Source organism: Mus musculus, chromosome 6 (assembly GCF_000001635.26).
Source record: "Mus musculus strain C57BL/6J chromosome 6, GRCm38.p6 C57BL/6J".
Lineage (NCBI taxonomy): Eukaryota > Metazoa > Chordata > Mammalia > Rodentia > Muridae > Mus > Mus musculus.
This window is the reverse complement of record NC_000072.6, coordinates 143,927,032-143,941,906: the sequence shown is the minus strand read 5'-3', so window position 1 is coordinate 143,941,906 and position 14,875 is coordinate 143,927,032. Positions and strand designations below refer to the sequence as shown.

The following is a 14,875-nucleotide window of genomic DNA, read 5'->3' as shown; positions in this document are numbered from 1 at the left end:
TTCGAAAGTTTAGTTAATGGCTTAAATCTTTAGTGTTTAGCTCGTTAAAATGAAAGTGAGTTTAGTTAAGTTCTGTCTGTGATAAGACTGAAAATTTGGCAAAGACTTGCTGTGCTCTGATCAAGTCTGCAGTGGTGTGTGTGTGTGTGTGTGTGTGTGTGTGTGTGTGTGTGTGTGTGTGTCTGTCCAAGTACAGCCCTCTGAACCATGCACCCCCAACCCCCCATTTTCCTAAATACATCATGAAAAAAGGATGAGGTTTCAGCCTTAATTGCTTGCTCCTTTTATTCGCATTCCTCTCTCAGCCAGGGTTGTGAAGAGTGTCGGTAAAAGGCTACACAATAGCGCTTTTCATTAGGCCCCAGCCAGGCACACAAAGGCAGGCTTTGGGGAAGAGTGAATGCAGGAGTTTAATTTGCAGGTGGAGAGGAGATAAAAGGTGCTGACGCCTCTATTATTCTCTTACTTAGGTGACCCTTACCCTGTTCAGCTGATCCCAACCACTATGGCAGCTGCTGCTGCAGCAACACCAGGCTTAGGCCCACTCCAGCTGCAGGTAAGTCTGGAGACAACGCGGGGAGGCAGGGGTTAAGTACGAGCCACCGAAGGCAACCATTATCCTCTTAGAACAAACTACAACTGAGGACTGAGACTTAGGTCACACAAATTTGTTTTGTCTTTGCCTTTATTTGTTCTGAGCCCCAACCCCCCCCAAAGATTATTTTCGGTTGTGTGCTCTGAATTAAATATTACTTACAATTTTGTCATTGCCTGCTCAGGGTTGACACTGTGAGCTTCAGTGTCCATCTTGTTGGTAGACATCATGATTTTTGTTGTAGAATGCTCCCTCAAATAACAACAACATCATCATCAACAACAACAAAAACAATAACAAAAATAAACAGCTTGTCAAAGATATCTAACCGCGGCTGTGATCCAAGGCAACTGAAACAGAATGTTATTTGAAATCGTTGAGGATGCCTGGTGTTATTAAAGTACTCAGAACCCATTTGTTCTCCTTGCTTAGTGGCAGATCATTTGAGCAAGCAAGGAAGACCAGACCAAAGTCAGCAGGTGTCCATTTGGGCTTGAGCTTATCCTGACATCCTAATGGAGACCTCTTTGCCCTTCAGACCATGTATCTCCAGTACACCCGGGCAAAGTCAATAACCTTACCAGATGTCCAAACGATTTTAGAAATTATGCCTCTGAGGTTAAAAAGAGAATCGATATGGTTTTAGTAGAGGGAGCTTTCCTTATCTCCGTCTCTGAATTGATACTCCATAAAGTACTTCATCTGCCCTGTTATTGTGAGCCTCCAAACTATGCAGCTAATGAGGACAGATAATGAGCTAAGACCTGGGTCCACCTCCTCCTGGAGCACTGGTTTACACTCATGGGAAACACACCATGCAATGCCAGTGTACTGACTGCCGGCCCACTTCACACAGCGGAACTGCACCCATGAGTGTGACTTGCCATACTCGGCATTAATCTAGGTTGAGGTTTTCATCAGATCCTACAGAGCTGAGTAGAACCGATGCACACAGAGATGTGTCCAAAGCTGGAGACTGGCAGGAGGAGATAGCCCTGTGAACACTGAGAAAGTATTCTGTAGAGGTTGCAACATTTGATCCTAGTTTATCTCTTCCATGAAAAATTACATGATGTCGGTTTCTTGGAGCTAGAATACATTTGGAAGTGTTAGAGCCATGAGGACAATAAAATTACTGTAACATTTTTTTTTCCTTTTCAAATGGTGTCTGGGGAATAGCAACAATGTGGGAAAGGGACTGTAATAAGTAAGACTCCAGAGATGCACACATATACTTACTGTCTATATTTATTATGGGCACATTATTTTTCTAACTTAAGTTAGAATGACTTAAGTTACCTGGCATTGAAAACATCTATGGTTGTAGATAACAAAATATTCTTTTATAATAAAACTGGAAAGAAAGATAAAACAAACAGAAAGAATATAAAAGACAGATGAATTAGAAGAAAATGGAACAGCAGCCTCCAGCAACGGATTTGAATACAGAAACATAGGATTGTGAGGTTTATTATATAGGTTGAGAGTTTCTGTTTGCCAGACTCACTGGAGAGAAGGGCAATGGCAAGGTGAAAGTGCCCAGAGTCCCACTGTTGGTCTCCACCAGAGAGTAGTGTTGCTCAGGGAGCATCTCAGCTGCTTTTCCTGTGAAGACAGGTTAGAATATTTGACATAAATTAAGCTTGATTTCCCTTCTGATGGTTTTCTCACCATCTAAAGTATTAGTTCCCTTAATGAGAAATGAGGAACATCTTTGAGCCCCAACGGGTTTGCTCTGTCTGTAAACAACTTAATCTGTAGCAGGGCAAGGTTCTTTCATTGATCATTACCCATACCTCATGACAATGGGGTCTTGCCATGTTGCTCTGTGTATTCCTGAACATGTCATCCTCCTATCTCAGCTGCTCAAGTCTACTCTTAAGTATGTCACCCTCCTACCTCCTCCTTGGGACAATTTTAATTGTACATCCTTACATTGCCTTTGAGAGGTTTCCATGTACGTGATTTTGTACCCATTAAAGTTTATAATTGTAGTTAGGATCTCAAATAACCTATACTGTAATATCATTAGAAAATTGGCCATCAGAACATCTCCCCAGGCAGCTATGTATACTCACTCATACGACATACTTACACAAACACATGCATGTAATTTAGTTTTGCAATTATGGGGAAGATGGGGGTGGGGCAGAGAGACATGCCACACAAATTCCAAAGACTTGTCATTTAAGAGCTGCTAAATTTTTGCTCAGTGGCTCCTGACATTTTTATTGCAGAGCCCTTTATTGTTGAGATCCCTCCACTTTATTTCAGCCTACTTAACACCTCCAGAGACACCTGTTGTCTCCTGTCCACATGGGATAAGTTTAAGGGAAGCCATCTACAATGGTCTCAACATTTATAGCACATCTACTTCCATTGGGGAAATCTGTATCTGAAATGCTCTTTGTTTTAGTGGAATGTAAGAAACAAGCCAGTTTTAATGCTTCCCACACTCTGTTTTGAAATATGTTAGGCTCCACTGACCATCTCCTTATAACATTATCAGTAGACCACCTGACCCTTCCAGAGATCAGAACTCATGCTGCTAGAAATTTGTTCAAGTGTCCAGTCCAAATCGTACAATCTACCTGTCTGCTGTTATGTCAGAAAGCCAGTTCTAGAGACCAAAAATAAAGAGGCCATTTATACTTTTCCTTCTTAACCATACATAACCCCTGTGGAGATGCAGGATAGCACACTGGAGAAGCTATGTATGTGGTTCTCTTGGGCATCGATTAGAGTTTCCCAGTAGGCTGGGGTGGGTGGGTCTTATCAGTAAGATGTCATATCTTCTTTGTGGTTGAGACACACCCCTATTGACAGCAGCCACTCAGGTAGCAGAGCCACCTGGGTAACAAGAGTCTTCCCCCATGCTTCCTGCCCCATCCTTCCTGCCCCATCCTTCCTGCCCCATGCTTCCTGCCCCAGGCTTCCTGCCCCATCCTTCCTGCCCCATGCTTCCTGCCTCATGCTTCCTGCCCCATGCTTCCTGCCCCATGCTTCCTGCCCTTTGCTTCCTGCCCCATGCTTCCTGCCCCTTGCTTCCTGCCCCTTGCTTCCTCCCCCATGCTTCCTGCCCCATGCTTCCTGCCCCATGCTTCCTGCCCCATGCTTCCTGCCCCTTGCTTCCTGCCCCTTGCTTCCTCCCCCATGCTTCCTGCCCCATGCTTCCTGCCCCATGCTTCCTGCCCCTTGCTTCCTGCCCCTTGCTTCCTCCCCCATGCTTCCTGCCCCATGCTTCCTGCCCCATGCTTCCTGCCCCATGCTTCCTGCCCCATGCTTCCTGCCCCTTGCTTCCTGCCCCATGCTTCCTGCCCCTTGCTTCCTGCCCCTTGCTTCCTGCTTCATGCTTCCTGCCCCAAGCCTCCTGCCCCTTGCTTCCTGTCCCTTGCTTCCTACCCCATCCTTTCTGCCCTATCCTTCCTGCTCCTTGCTTCCTGGCCCATGCCTCTAGTCCCTTGCTTCCTGCCCTGTGTTCCTTCACAGACAGCTTGGCCTGCTTGGCTGAGACCCTCTTCTGTGTTTCCTTTGGGCATACCTTGCAGCAAGCATCCCACCCGTCTCCATCAAACCAATCCAACTCAAGAAAGCCCCCTAATGGACAGGTACCCTGACCATTGTGTATACCTGCATTCCATCTGAGCTAGGCTTTAACTTTTGTAGCTCATCAACCAACCAGTAAAAAAAGGGATTTGAGTTTTTCTTTTCTTCTGACTTCTCCAAGTTTTGTGAATTCTGCCTCCTCTCTTGGGGAGGGAGAAAAGAGTGCTTTCTCCATAACCCAAGCTTCTTAAAGCCATTGGCCCTGCTTTCTCTCTATTTTTCCTGCTCTAAGACGCGACCTCATGTTAGTGTTCTATGATGTAGGAAGATGGGAAGGGGACATTGAAAACAGTTAGAGGGAAGAGGCAAGTGGTCAGTGCTGGACATGAGAAACAGAAGCACGTGCCCAATGCTAGAGCACCAGTTCTGTAGGGTTTTAGAAAAGGGAGCACCTAGTGACAGCCCCATTGGTGACAATGGCTGTTTTCTTTGTTTTAAAAACATAGTTCTTTTTTATAGAATTGTCTAGTTGTTTGATTTCTGCTACCATTTGATCTGTTTTCATTAGTCCTGGGTGAGGAGTGGTCCCCAGGGGTACCTTTCCCAAGACAGCAGTAGGGACCCCGAACTGAAGGAGCAGGATGAACAACTAGGGAGCTACTTCTGTACATACCTCTGACAGGCCAGCACTGATTCAAGTGTATAATTGATCCTTGCTAAAGGAGAGACATCTTAAATATAGGATATATCCCCCCTCTTGGGTTCAAATATAATGGCTTGAATTTATATCAAATTCTATAGCTCTTTGAGGCCTTGCATGGCATCATAGGTAAGGGTTTCCTAGAACCATCTCATTTAATTATTGCCACTGCACTTGGAGTTAGATATTAGTAGCTCCCTTTGACAAGCACGAAGGTGTAAGCACAGAGCTCAAACTCCACAGTTTCAATAATTCCATTTGGCTCTCCATGCCCGGGAGACTCGATCTGCAACTCTGGAGTCCTTCTCTCCCAAGAGGCTCTCTAACTCACTAATGGGAGAATCAAAGTGTATCAATAATGATTGGTTGGCATTTCTTCAAGTGCTCTGTGCTTTCTAGAAGCAAAGTGACCAGTGGGAATGACGGTGGGGCCTGCACTTGAGACTCTGAGCTTTGAGCTTTGCAGAGTCAGATCAAACACTTTCAGGACTGAGAACTAATGAGGAGCTCTGGAGGTCTCTCTTGCTTCTGGTTGATGGGATTTACACATCCTGTTGTCTTTTGAAGTTACCTTGCGTATATGATGTTTTCCACTTGTGTATGTATGTATATATATATATATGTATATATATATATACATATACATATACACATATATACACACATATATACATATATATACACATATATGTATATGTATGTATATATGTATACATACATATATATACACATATGTATATCTGTGTGTGTATATATACACACATATATAATACACATATATACACATACATATTATATACATACATATATAATCTCCAGAATGTTTACTGAAGGAAGAGCAGAGGTGAACATAATGACATTAAAAGACCAGCAAAGTGGCATGCCTTTAGATGAAACTACTTTTTTAGTACTTAACTATTATTTTGTGGCCCTGGAAATCACTACCACGTGTAATAAAAAATATTCTTTATGAAAACAGACCCCACTGTGTGTTTTTAGGAATAGTTAAAATATTTCAAGCACCATCATGTATTAATTTCATTTTTTGAGACAAACAATTCCATCTCAGTTATGAATGCAATAAAACAAACACATTACACCAATTACTCTTTTGAAATCTTTTATTCCTCAGAGCAAATCTCTTTGTGTCTGATGGCTTTTACGCCTTTTCTGAGGTCCTGAGTCACATGCCCGCCTGTGTGTTGGCCATGGGGAGGGAAGGTGATATAGATGTTTATGTAGACCGTGAACTCAAGCCCATGTGGACTTCCCCGAGGGATGACTTCCCTCCATGTCCAGGCTGCTCACTCTCTGGTCTCAGTGAGTGCTCTCACCCCATCTCCTTCTTACTGCTGTGAGGAAATACCTGACAAGACTCACTGACGGGAAGGGATGTTTCTTCTCGCTCCCAGTTGACAGGATACAATCCCTCGTGATGGGAAAGCATGATGGTTGGAGCTTGTGGCTGTCATGGCCGAGGCCTGAGGCTGCTCTCCCTTATCTTGACAGACCACAGATGGAGATTCTTCTGCCCATCCCACTTTCTTGGTTTTCCTCGTTTGGCCATGGGGTTTTGTCCCCATGCTATGGTGGCAGCCTCTCTGCTTTTCATCTTCCCTTGGCACAGAGACACACCCAAAGGTGTACCCCCTAGGTAAACTAAATTGTATCAAACTGTCAGTGTAGATTAACCATCCCATTCATCCAGCTGACTCAGATTTCACCTTCAGGTTCCTATGAAAAATTTCCCTTTTCCAGGGAAGACTTGACCCCAAACCTGTATGAAGGCACTTGTGAGGAATGTTCTAAATTATACTTTCTGGTTGTTCCGGTCGGGGCTCCTATTGGTGTGAGGAAATATCAGGACCAGAGCGACCTGGAGAGAAAAGTGATTATTTGGCTTACACCTCCACAGCACTGTTTACCACTGAAGGAAGTCAGGACAGGAACTCAAGCAGGCAGGAGCCTGGCAGCGGCAGCTGATGATGCAGAGGTCATGGAGGGGTGGAGTGCTGCTTGCTGTGGCGTTCTCAGCCTGCTTTCTTATAGAACCCTGGGCCACCAGTCCACAATAGGATGGGCCCTCTCACATCAACCACTAATTTAAAAAATACCCTGTGGGCTTGCCTACAGCCTGATCACATGGAGGCTTCCTCCTCTCCAGTGACTCAAGTTAAAGTAAAATTAGCCAGCACACTGATTTCAACCAATCAAATTCTAAATGTTAGTAACCTGCCATTACGTGAGCTTGACCGAGTGATTTTTATGTATTAATGAACTCAGTAAACACGTGTTAAATGGGGTGAGAGAGAAAGTTAGCATTACAATTTCAATAAATTTCTGATTTCCTTATATTACTGTCCTGTTACAAAAATATTAAGCTTTAATGTTAATAAATAGTTTATAAATCTCAATATTTTAAAAATTATCAATGATAAGAAATGTAGAAAAATAAAATGAACAATTTTGGCTTATGTAGGAATAGAAAATCAGTCTTAATTTAATTCCAGAATATCACGCTAACATTTTATAAAGAAATAAAATTAAAAAAGAAACTATTCTTAGTAAAGTGTCTAAGAAACCCTGTAAGTGGCTGGCATCATGGTTGGCACTACAGTATTTGCGAAAATTAATTTGTAACCTTTCTTTAAACAGCCTTGGTCTGTTCCATTGATGGCAGGCTCCCCCCCTCCCCCCGTTCCCTGACTTGCTAAAGCAGAGTCCTAACCTTTGAGTTTCAAAGTAGCTCTTCCTTCTACATGGCTCTCCGGTTGCCTGGAAGGCTCATTCTCACCTTCTGTTAATATATGGTGTAGTGTCCCCTTTCTGGGACCTATATAGTCACACGGTTTAAGTCATAACCCAATATTCCTGCAGACACCCCCACTTGAAACTCCCCTTTCCACTCATCTTCTGTAGTCACCATCAAAGATGTTCTCTATGAAATCCCTTGTCTGTCTCCTGGGAATGGTGCACCCCAGCAGGACAGGAACTCCTCTTTGCAGTATTGCCCCTCAAAAACACTTAGCAAATCTCAAGTGCTCTGAATCTATCACGTGTGGAGGGTAACAACAGTTTCCAATAAAATAAGGCACCTTATGATTAATTTCTGAAGCAAATTGTATTTAAGCACTAGGGAACTTTGTGGTTATTTTCATCACTATTTGAAGACGCTTAGCGTGTTAAGAAAGCTCTAGTCAGCTCTGCCTTGCCTGACTGTTCCTCCCCTTGCCTTGGCATAACCGTGGGCCGCTGCATAAGCTCTGTGTGCTTGCACTTGGGGCAATTGTCTAATTCTTCTGAAGTCATTATAATCCACCAATGAGAGACAAAACACTGCCATTTCTCATCATTCCTATATTGTATGCTAACGTGCACAGAGACACATTAGAACATGCATGCTGGAGGTGCTTTTATGTGACACAGTATGCTTCATCTTGCCAAGGCAACATTGACGTAAACTATGTCTCCATAATAGGATGTATCTATCAAAACAGTAACTAGCCAATTAGCACTCCCATATACTGACTTGACCCGTTTTCTCTTTGTCTCCTTTGATTTCTTTTTTAAATTCCTCTTTTCTAAATTTCCCCCCACCACGGGCGATTGTGTGATTTGGACATTTTTCTTCCTGATGTCAGTTCTTTTTAAAGAAGGTGGGTTTTATTTTTATACAAAACGAACCTAGCTTTATTTCTATATTTAAAATGAAGTCTAAGTATTTACACAAAATAAAGCTAACAGAATTTTTGGACGTTTGTGTCTAGATGAAATCAGCTATGAATTGTCTGTTCCTAATTAATAAAATCCAACGAGTGCAGCAGACTTCCAGCTAACATTTCTCTTTCCCATTCATTCTGATTAATTTGCATTTTAGTTAATGAGCATCATGGATCTTTTAATAGTAGTTATACTGTACGGTCCTATTTCTATTTTTTTTAAGCTAGGCTTCTAATATTTGAAATTAGAAGGAAATATTTATCTGGTTTCTTCTCACTTTATAAATACTGTGTCTGTCTTGGCCAAAAGATGGTTACCACCTGTTCTACCTATAGGAAGCCAAAAGTACCGACTCCAACCAGTGATTAATAGTGATAAGCAGAAGGAAACAAAGATTGGAATTTTGGGACAGTCATATTTTGCTCAAAATAAGCAAGTCGTCCTCAATCAAGAATTCCTGTTGAATTAATTAAACTTTAAAATTTCTACTACAACTATTTCAAAAATTCAAAAGAATATTTTTTTGAATATGAAGGCTTAAAATTCTGAGGCTAAATAAGGAGCTCCTGCAGTATCAGGGGCAGGCCCTAACCACAAAGCCTGAGCCTGCACAAAGTCCGCTAGCTGGAGAGCCCCGTGTGAAGGAGCTAAAATCTCTGTAGTTGTCAAGGGTGAGGCAGCAGCAGCTTCTGGCTGACAGGGCTTCACCAAGGTAGAGATGAGCTACAATAAACCAACACCCTGAAGCTTGTCTTTTTATCAAAACCCTGCCGACCTTTGACAGGAGTCCAGACGTCCATGATGGTAAGACAGTGGTCAGTGTTCCTCAGTCCCCAGGGCTGAGAGGGGCTGAGCATCACCTGTGGTGTTCAGCCAAGAAAGAGTAACTCAGAACGATCTAGAAAAAAATATAATCAAATGGAAAGCTTTGGTGCAATGGAGATAGATCCTGTGAGATCTCATTATAGAGAATGGGTGTGTTTCCAAGCTGGGATGTTCATGCGAAGCTTTCCCAATGGAGTCCCTAACTACTCCGAGGAGTATTATTGAGACCATAGCCATCCCCTCACCAGGGAAATGATCAAGGGCGGCCTCGCTTCTCAGCTGTAGCTTGGGCAGGCTGTTTGCTTCAGTCTTCTGTCTACTTGAGTGAATTTTCTCACAGGTTAGAAGGCATAGTTCTCTTGCTTCTTCTCCCTTTGACCCTGAGCCTGCAGGGCAGACAGACAGAAACACATTTAGGACTAAACACCACAGCTGCAGAGAAAGCATTTGCATATGTATTAATGGGGGGATACAACAATTAAATAATATACGGAGACATCCTGCATACTAAAGAACATATGCAAATGGGCCAGGAAAAGTACAGCCAACATTCACTCTGACTTTTGTAAGCCCATATGGGATCCAGTGAGAGCCCAGCAGTTTTCAAGCATCCTTCAAGGAAGATCCTGTTAGGTTGTGCTTCTGGAGTTATTACCACCCTCAGGGTTCCCGGGGGATGCTTGACATTTGGACAACGAGAATATCTCTTTCGAAGTGCACGAGACACTAACAAAAACATCAGTCCAAGCGCTTTGCCAGCACACGTTTTTATTAGGACCAAACAAACAGGTGGCAAATTTCAAAACCAGAGTTGAATCTCTACCATGGCTGATTATATGATGACAGGGCTGCTACTCAGGGCCAGGGTCCTGGTAACAACTTCATGCTGGTGTCTTGGTGGTAATCAATACATGTTAGGTGACTCTCCAGTGTTCCTGGGTTAGTAAATAGACCTGCAAAGATTTCTAGGCTCAAAGCCAATGTTAGATAATTCTAGGAACCAGACCAGTTTTCTGTAATGTTAAAAGCTTGAACATCTTTTTAACTTTAATCAAGAAAAGCAGAACTATTTAATTTTCAAATTTTGACTATAGGTAAGGAGAGAAAGCAGCTAATACGTTTATCTTAAGAATGTGTTATTCGATGTAACTGGTTTTAATTTGTGATCACCAGCCTGGTTTAAAGTTATCTAAAGGATATTTATGAATTCAAGTGCCACCCTGGATGTAAAGGTTTATAGGGAACACAATTATCACTATAAATGGGAAGCTCAGTCCGAATGAGGATGGATACTGCTAAGATCAGCAGCTGCTTGGTGCTTTCGGCTGGTATCACAAAACTGTTGAATGTGATGAATTGTTAGTGTGGCTACATACAAGCACACGTGTGGGCTGTGCAGACTGCATTGCAGAACCTCAGAAGTCTAGCATGATGCCCCCTCAATTATGAAGAATTAAGGCAGAGACATGTGGCCCCAAAAGATAATCTGAGGGAAAGAAACATGAAGGCTAGAATGACTGCCTTGTCACATGAGGGGCCATCTTGAGATTCATGTTCCTTACTGCAGCACAGAGACTCTGAGTGTGCACCTGCACACGTTTGCCTTATGTCAACGTTGCACATGGCGAAAGCCCAGCTTCAGGCAGCCCATCAAGCCTCTCTGTCCTTCATTTTCCTTGTCTGTAAGATGAGGGTAGAAATGATAGCTTCTTGTGAGGGTGAAAGTAGCTAAGGCATAGCGAATGCTCAAAGCAATAAAGGTGACCTTTATCACCCACCATGTACTATGGTATGGGCAAGATCCAATGGTAGGTATTTTTAGCTGATTAATAGAGCTTTCTTAGCTGCTATTAAAACAGTGTTATTGAAATTATAAATTGAAAATTAGGGCATAAGAGATTTTTTATATAAATATATATCAATAAAACTGAGGCAAAATACCTTCTATACAAAAGAATACTATATTTCCCCTATGCTCTATAACATTGAAAGTCTATAAGAGGGTTAGAGAGACCCTCAGAGAATGAGTACGTGCTGCTCTGGCAGAAAGCTGAAGTTTATTTTCCAGCACCCACATTTGATGGCTTACAAATGTGTGTGTTTCTACCTTCAGGGGTCCAATGCCCTTTTCTGGCTTTCGTGGGTACTACACTCATGTGCACATACCCAAACACAGATACACGCGCATACACACAGAAGAATAAAAAAAGCCCACAAGAGGCAACGCATTTACGTATCTAAAATAGAAACATTGGGGTGGCCACTTGGAGTACAGGTTTCCATGTTTTGTTATTGTGCACTTTTTTCCATTATTCATGTCTATGAAATGGGAGCCTCTGGCCATGTCCTACATTTCCATGGGTGTAATGAAAATGAATTGCTCTGTGTATTGCCCCAACTGTTTTAAATAAATATCTTATAAAATCTAAAATAAATCATTGTTACATATGGCCTTTTAATATTTTTAAATGTTAAATAACATAAAAATGTTTTCTGGTATTAGTATTTGATACATACTCATATGCTGTGCATGTTAGTAGAATTATGTTCTTTATCACATATTCTATCTGGTATCCTCTTCCTATGTTGTCTGCAGCCAAAATTGTTTCTTAACTTTTATAAACTTTATTTTCTATTAGTTTCTTTGAGGGAAAAGTTTTATTTCACACTTTAATGCAAAAGTGAATTATGTTTATAGAACTATACATCCTACAAATATTGGCTTTTCAGAGCTATGGGTTGTTTTTTAACTTGAGGGATTACAAATTATGAGGAATATAGCATAGATCCACGAGGACCTCAGGAAGCTCAATAGGAAGAAAAATAGAAGTGTAAGTGGAGAACAGAGTTTGAAGAAAGACAGGGCCTCCCCTTCTGACATGTGGATAATAGGCAGATGGTAGACAGACGTGACTTGCTAGATCTATGATGGATTGATAGATTGAAGCTAAATAGATGATTATATATACTGATAGATGATTAGATAGTAGGTAGATTATTAGATAGATGGATAGTGGATAGATTATTAGGTAGATGATCAATGTGTAGATAGATAGATTGGCTGGATGGCTGGGTGAATAGATAGATGATTAGACTAATAGGTAAATGAATGGGTATGTCATTGGATGGATGGATGGATGGATGGATGGATGGATGGATGGATGGATGGATGGATAGATGGATGGTGGCTGGATTGATGGATGATGGATGCATGTGTATGTGGGTGGGTGGATAGATGGATGTGTGGGTGGGTGGATGGATGGTTGGATGGATGAATGGGTAGGTGGATGGATGGATGGGTGGATGGAGAGAGGGTTAAATATATTATTAGATATATAGGTGGATGAATGAATGGATAGATGATTGGATGGATAGATATAGACGATAAGTAGATAAATCATACACACACACTCAGAGTATAAATAGATGCTGAGATGGAGGTGAGATAAGAGATGGATGCACATGGGTGGATGAGCAGAAGTTCATCCTTGGAGGGGATCAGTTGTTTCCCACTGCTCACTATAACGCAGCACCAGGACACTCACAGAATCATTTACTTTCTTCATCCTGTGTGTCAGTGCCTGTAGGTTAATACAGCCTGAATCAAAGATCCTACCGCTTAGCAGACCTAATGCTCCCTCTGTCTCAAGTCTCCAGCTTTATAGAGGAGGGCAACTGAGATGAAGTAGGGGCTAGGCTAAACCAGTGACACTGGCATTCTTCAAATTGAAATTTAAGTCCGGTACCTTTTAATTTTGTTATGATATCCTTAAAAGTAAACATGTATGTGAATGTGTGCGTGTGCGTGTGTGTGTGTGTGTGTGTGTGTGTGTGTGTGTGTGTGTGTGTGTGTTTCATTTAATTGTTCTGGCTAAAGTAGGGAGAGAGAAATCACTGAATTAGCACTTGAACCATTCAATTAAGAAAGGATGAGTAGAATAGGGACTAGCATTTGCATGCCAGTTACAATGGTGACTTTCTTGAATAGCTTCCCTCTTCCCAAGCTCCAAGAGTTAATTCTTGTGTGAGAAACTCCAGGAAGATCAAGGGGTTTAGAAAACAAAACAGCAAAGAAACTTGCTGTCTCCTATCTGTTTGCACATAGAGGGTTCAAAGTGGGTTTGTTTACATCCTGTGTCTTGTTGATATTCTTTTGCTTCCAGAAGGGGGTTACTCAAAAAAAAAAAATTAGGTAATCATGCAGATCTGGGTTTGCAGTTGTGGGTGAGCCACTCGGACAGAAAGACCATGGAAAACTACATCACAGCGTGGAAGTGTATCTGTTTGGCAAGTGTCTTGACAAGACTAGAAAATAGAACTTCCTTGGATTCTTCAGGGGGTGGGATTAAGCCCAGAACATTCGTGGCTGTTTCTGGGGGAAAGTTTCTTAATAACGTCAGACAAAGCAATGGTGTATCCAGAAGTGGGTGGGGTGCAGACAAATCCTAGAGCTTCATTTTTCATACCCTTAACCTTTCTCTCACACTTACTCAAACTGCATCCTGGATAAAGACAGGAGGCAGGAAGAAGCAGGAGAAATACCAAGTGTGCTGGCACTGGCTGTGGCAGTGAGCATGGAGAAGACCTCAGAATGAACATGTGAGCAGCAATCCCTCTAGGTTTCTCCTTTATCAGAATTTAGCAAATGAATAGAGCCTGGGATGTTACAATCGCTTGCTTTTGAGACAAAGTTACAAACAACTTTCCACCCCAAGTCTACACTAGTTAGACAGGAGGCATCCCTGCAAGACAGGGTGACATCTCCATTCCTTACCTTCTGTTTCTTCCATTAGAACAATTTCCTCATGACTTAAGAATGGAAAATTTCGATGTCTTGTATTTGAATACCAGGAACCAGAAGGATTTTGACTTTTCACTGTGTTAGAGGAACATTGGCTATTGGTAATGAGCTGTTCGGGGACAGGACCTAAAACCTCATTTGAAGCTCACAGATGTTTCCTTCCCACTTCAGGTGTGTCCAAGCACATACTTGTAAACGCAGTGCCGGGCAGTGGCTGAGCAGGGGCTCAGGGGCTGTGGGAACTTTCAAGCTGCCATCCAAGCTCTAGGATTACTGAGAAACCATGTCTCATGAGCATCATGTAGAGAGTACTAGAGGAGGATACTCTGTTCCATCTATGTCCTCTGCAGGTGTACACACACACACACACACACACACACACACACACACACACACACACACGAACATGCATGTACACAAACACGTGTACGCAGGAGTGGAGGGAAAAATACTGAATTGAAAACGTTTGAATAACATATAAAAGATAAACTACAGAAATCAAAGAACCCCTGTCTTAGTCACTTTTCTGTGGCTGTGATAGGTCACCATGACCAAGGCAACTTAGAAAGTATTTAATTTGGGTTTATAGTTTCTGAGAGAGTCCATGATGGTGGAGGAAGCGCATAGTGAGAACTCACATCTTGATCAACAAATAGACCACTCCCACCAACACACCTCTTTCAGCAAG

The 14,875-nt window shown here is 42.2% G+C and overlaps 1 protein-coding gene across 28 annotated transcripts in view; it reads left to right on the top strand.

Moving 5' to 3' along the window:
* Sox5 (SRY (sex determining region Y)-box 5) overlaps positions 1–14,875 on the top strand; it is a 953,863-nt gene that overhangs the window by 840,381 nt on the left and 98,607 nt on the right. For all 28 annotated transcript variants that reach the window (XM_006506931.4, NM_001243163.1, NM_011444.3 and 25 more), the window contains one exon: positions 471–556. In XM_006506931.4, the coding sequence (XP_006506994.1) occupies positions 471–556 (86 nt within the window). The remainder of the gene's footprint in view (positions 1–470; positions 557–14,875) is intronic.